At 46.6% G+C, this 5,900-nt stretch overlaps 1 protein-coding gene across 1 annotated transcript; it reads left to right on the top strand.

Moving 5' to 3' along the window:
• Nucleotides 1–2,354: 2,354 nt before the first annotated feature.
• On the top strand, nucleotides 2,355–3,086 carry LOC135530211 (putative uncharacterized protein ENSP00000383309; the record flags this gene model as incomplete). Its single annotated transcript, XM_064958579.1, has 1 exon — nucleotides 2,355–3,086. A coding segment is annotated over exon 1 (732 nt), but the record flags the coding sequence as incomplete, so codon positions are not given.
• Nucleotides 3,087–5,900: the final 2,814 nt, after the last annotated feature.

Genomic DNA, 5,900 nt, shown 5'->3' with positions numbered 1-5,900 from the left:
AATAACCCATCATATAATCCCTCCCTCCATAAATAACCAATGAAATAACCCTTCCCCAATAACCCATGATATAACCCCTCCACTAATAACCCATCATATAACCCCCTCCCTCTACCAATAACCAATGAAATAACCCCTCCACCAATAACCCATGATATACCCCTCCCTCTACCAATAACCAATGATATAACCCCTCCACTAATAACCCATGATATAAACCCCCCACTAATAACCCATTATATAACCCCTCCACTAATAACCCATGATATAAACCCCCCACTAATAACCCATGATATAACCCCTCCCTCTACCAATAACCAATGAAATAACCCCTCCACCAATAACCCATGATATACCCCTCCCTCTACCAATAACCAATGATATAACCCCTCCACTAATAACCTATGATATAAACCCCCCCACTATTAACCCATTATATAACCCCTCCACTAATAACCCATGATATAAACCCCCCCACTAATAACCCATGATATAACCCCTCCACTAACAGCCCATGATATAACCCCTCCACTAATAACCCATGATATAAACCCCCACTAATAACCCATTATATAACCCCTTCCACTAATAACTCATGATATAACCCCCCCACGAATAACCCATGATATAACCCTCCACTAATAGCCCATGATATAACCCCTCCACTAATAACCCATGATATAACCCCCCACTAATAACCCATTATATAACCCCTCCACTAATAACCCATGATATAACCCCCCCCACTAATAGCCCATGATATAACCCCTCCACTAATAACCCATGATATAACCCCCTCCCCACTAATAACCCATGATATAACCCCTCCACTAATAACCCATGATATAACCCCCCACTAATAACCCATGATATAACCCCTCCACTAATAGCCCATGATATAACCCCTCCACTAATAGCCCATGATATAAACCCCCTACCTATAACCCATCATATAACCCCTCCCTCTACCAATAACAGAAGGAAATAACCCTTCCCCCAATAACCCATGATATAACCCCTCCACCAATAACCCATGCTATAAATGCACCACCACAGTGCTGCTGTGTGTAGCTCGAGCCCCTAGCGTCCCCGAGGGATGATCTCATCAGATCAGTGTGTGAGAGATGTGTTGCTGTAACACGACATGATGCATAAATTATTTACCATAGACACAGTGGAAAGCGTGGAAGCAGGCAAACAGAAAGTGTCCAGCCACTACAGCTGAGGAGGCGGAAGACAGACCATTTTTTAAGCAACAATGCAGAAATCTTGTTATCTCAGCTCTTGAGTGTGAACGTGTCTAGTGGAATGCAGAAGCAAGAGAGATGTTGAGAAATAACAGATGCAAGAGAGATGTTGTGTACATACACATACATAATGCAGACATGCTCACAGAAACACACAGCGGTACATACACACAGACTGAGACATGCACACACATAGAGACACACACACATCTCTCCTCTCTCTCTCTCTTTATTTATCTCACTCTCTCTCGGTCTCGGTCTCTCTCTCTCCCTCCTTCTCTCCCCCTCTCTCATTTTTTCTCTCATTGTCTCTCTCTCCCTCTCTCCCCCTCTCTCTCTCTTTCTCCCTCTCTCCCAAGCAATTAAAATGTGAATTCTCTCTCTATCTCTCCCTCTCACTCTCTCTCCCCTTCTCTCTCAATTTAAATCTCAATACTCTCCCTCTCTCCCTATCTCTCCCTCAATGTAAATGATCTCCCCCCCACCCCCCCTCTCTCTCTCTCACTCTCTCATACACACAAACTCTCTCTCATATACAAACTCTCTCTCTCTCTCTCTCTCTCTCTCTCTCTCTCTCTCTCACACACACACACACACTGGGTCCAAAGGAATAAGTTGGCACATTTTAATGAAACATGGCACTAACCACAAAAGGAGTCTTGCCAATTACTTTTGACAATTCTAAAGTTGAAATAGGAGAGTGAGTGTGAACACGCTACAGGGGAGATGAAAGACATGCACAGGGAAATAGGAACGCTGCCACAGAGACCCATTCAACAAGCTAGCTCAGAGAAACAATATAATGAACTAGAAATGTCCTCATTCCTGTAATGTTCTTTATTGTTAACCTGTCTGTTTGTAGAATATAGTGCATAAAAAGCACACACGGCAGGTCAGCATCACAGATCAAACCTTCCCTGAGCTCCACAAATAAATGGTGGTATAACCAAAACGTTTTTAATGGCTTGCTTCACTCTCAAAAAGGTTTTATAGAACAGCAAATTACTATTATTATTTTTTAGCAGTGCACAGCTAGGCAGAAGTAACCATTTGTTAGCCACACACAGTCCACTTCAATAGTATATAAACCCAAACACAGAGTAGAGCATGGTGCAGTCTGGCGTGGGTTCCATTCCCTACGGCGGACCAAACCCACGGCGGACCAAACCCAAACCCACGGCGGACCAAACCCAAACCCAGGGCGGACCAAACCCACGGCGGACCAAACCCAAACCCAGGGCGGACCAAACCCACGGCGGACCAAACCCACGGCGGACCAAACCCATGGCGGACCAAACCCAAACCCACGGCGGACCAAACCCACGGCGGACCAAACCCAAACCCACGGCGGACCAAACCCAGGGCGGACCAAACCCAGGGCGGACCAAACCCACGGCGGACCAAACCCACGGCGGACCAAACCCAAACCCACAGCGGACCAAACCCAGGGCGGACCAAACCCACGATGGACCAAACCCAGGGCGGACCAAACCCACGGCGGACCAAACCCAAACCCAGGGCGGACCAAACCCACGGCGGACCAAACCCACGGCGGACCAAACCCATGGCGGACCAAACCCAAACCCACGGCGGACCAAACCCACGGCGGACCAAACCCAAACCCACGGCGGACCAAACCCAGGGCGGACCAAACCCAGGGCGGACCAAACCCACGGCGGACCAAACCCACGGCGGACCAAACCCAAACCCACAGCGGACCAAACCCAGGGCGGACCAAACCCACGATGGACCAAACCCAGGGCGGACCAAACCCACGGCGGACCAAACCCACGGCAGACCAAACCCAAACCCACGGCGGACCAAACCCACGGTGGACCAGTATGGAAAAAAAGTATGGAAATGTATGCATTCACTCGCTCTGAAGTCGCTCTGGATAAGAGCATCTCCTAAATGATTAAAACGTAAAATGTAATACCTTCCTTTATCCTATATAATGATTTTATACAGGGTGGAGAGGTTGGGTTGGGGACACACACAATGCATTGTCCGGGTAGCCATTTGATTAGCTGTTGTGGAGCCTTTTGGTCCTAGACTTGGTGCTCTTGGACTTGGTGCTCCGGTACCGCTTGCCATGCGATAGCAGAGAGAACAGTCTATGACTGGGGGAGGTGACTGGAGTCTTTGACCATTTTTAGGGCCTTCCTCTTACACCGCCTGGTATAGAGGTCCTGGATGGCAGGCAGCTTAGCCCCAGTGATGTATTGGGTCGTACGCACTACCCTCTGTAGTGCCTTGCGGTCGGAGGCTGAGCAGTTGCCGTACCAGGCAGGGATGTAATCAGTCAGGATGCTCTTGATGTTGCAGCCCTCTTCACGAGTGTATTGGTGTGATTGGACCATTCTAGTTTGTTGATGATGTGGACACCAAGGAACATGAAGCTCTGAACCTGCTGCACTACAACCCCATTGATGAGTGCTCGGTTCTCCTTTTCCTGTAGTCTGCAATCATCTCCTTTGTCTTGATTATGTTGAGGGACAGGTTGTTATTCTGGCACCACCTGGCCAAGTCCCTGACCTTGCAGAGGGAGAAGGTTCCCTTAGTGCACATGGACTATGGTGGTCTGCTTGAAACTTGCTGGTATTACAGACTCAATCAGGGACATATTGAAAATGTCAGTGAAGACACCTGCCAGTTGGTCAGCACATGCCCAGAGCACACGTCCTGGTAATCCATCTGGCCCCACAACCTGTTGGTTAGTCTGAGGGCATAGCTGGATTTCTTATAAGCATCCAGGTTAGGGTCCTGCTCCTTGAAGTCAGCAGCTCTACCCTTTAGCTCAGTGCGGATGTTGCCTGTGATCCATGGTTTCTGGTTGGGGTATGTACATACAGTCACTGTTGGGACAACGTCATCGATGCACTTATTGATGAAGCCAGTGACTGATGTAGTGTACTCCTCAATGCCATCGGGGGTGTTAGGGAATATTCAGAATTGGTGGGTAACATATGTAAGATTTTTTATATTCATCATATGTTTATAAGTTACTTCTCATCAGAATGGTATTTTTGTATAATACTGTGGCGAGGTTGCAGTTATCTGTTCTATGTCAAGACTAAGTTGCATGGGCCGCAGAGAGGGAGAGGTCAAAGTGTCATCATGTGTAAACATATCTTTTGCTCCACTATGTGTGTGCCAGTCACACCCTACTTTTCTCATAGGGGAAAGGAGGATGGCAGTGTCTGGAATCATTCTCATGCTCCCTTTTATCTTAACCTATAGCCTCACTCTCCTCTCCGTGAGCTTGTCCAGGATTGGTTGTATTTAGAATTGGTTGTATCTAAATGACAATTTGATATATGCCTGTTGATATGGAGGATTGGTTTATGGTTCTGAGTTTGAGAAAGGAGACAAAACTGAACGTTAATTTATAGCCAACTCTGTCTGGCTAGGGATACTCCTCTCTGAAGTAAAGTCTTTCTTTGTGTAAGTTTCTAAGACCTGTGTTTTGTCATGTCGTCTAGGAGGGGGTGGATCTTCGCTATAAAGGATCCCATTTGCCATTGTGTGGGGGCTCTCAACTTTTCAGTAGAGATACTGAACTGTTGAGAGTCACAGAAAATGCTATAGAGTTCATATAATTAAAGATGGACTTTGATAACTAACTCTGACTTGTGTGTGTAGTTTGCTCCCATGATTTGGTAAATAGAGGAAATTTCCACGACAGGGAATTCCGGAACATATTCCAGTCTGTGCTAGCAAAACAGTCCTGAAGCTGAGCATCTGCGTCATCTGACCACTTCTTTATTGACAGAGTCACTGGTGCTTCCTGCTTTAGTTTTTCCTTGTAAGTAGGAATCAGGAGGATTGAATTATGCTCAGATTTGCCAAATGGATGGCGAGGAGAACTTTGTATGCGTCTCTGTGTGTGGTGTAAAGGTGGTCTAGTTTTTCCCCTCTGGTTGCACATTGAACATGCTGATAGAAATTAGGTGAGACTGATTTCAGTTCCCCCGTCTTACCAGAGTGTGCTGTTCTATCTAGCCAGTGCAGCGTATATCCCGCCAGCTAAATGTTATCCATGTCGTTATTCAGCCACGATTGGGTGAAACATAAGATGTTACAGTTTTAAATGTCCCGTTGGTAGGATATTTGTGGTTGTATGTCATCTAAGTTATTGTCCAATGATTGTACGTTGCCAAGTAATATTGATGTAAAGGCAGATTTCCCACTCGCCGTTGGCGGTTCCTTCCAAGGCACCTCTCCCTGTGTCCTCTATACCTGCATCTCTTTCTCCTGACAATGATGGGTATATTGGCCTTGTCGGGTGTCTAAAGTACATCCTGTGCGTCCTGCTTGTTGAAGAAAAAATCATTGTCTAATCCGAGGTGAGTGATTGCTGTCCTGATATCCAGAAGCTCTTTGTCTAATCCGAGGTGAGTGATCGCTGTCTTGATATCCAGACGCTCTTTGTCTAATCCGAGGTGAGTGATCGCTGTCCTGATATCCAGAAGCTCTTTGTCTAATCCAAGGTGAGTGATCGCTGTCCTGATATCCAGAAGGTCTTTGTCTAATCCGAGGTGAGTGATCGCTGTCCTGATATCCAGAAGCTCTTTGTCTAATCCGAGGTGAGTGATCGCTGTCCTGATATCCAGAAGCTCTTTGTCTAATCCGAGGTGAGTGATCACTGTCCTG

Source organism: Oncorhynchus masou, unplaced genomic scaffold, assembly GCF_036934945.1.
Source record: "Oncorhynchus masou masou isolate Uvic2021 unplaced genomic scaffold, UVic_Omas_1.1 unplaced_scaffold_12913, whole genome shotgun sequence".
Lineage (NCBI taxonomy): Eukaryota > Metazoa > Chordata > Actinopteri > Salmoniformes > Salmonidae > Oncorhynchus > Oncorhynchus masou.
The sequence above is the reverse complement of the archived record's forward strand: the minus strand, read 5'-3'. Positions and strand labels throughout refer to the sequence as shown.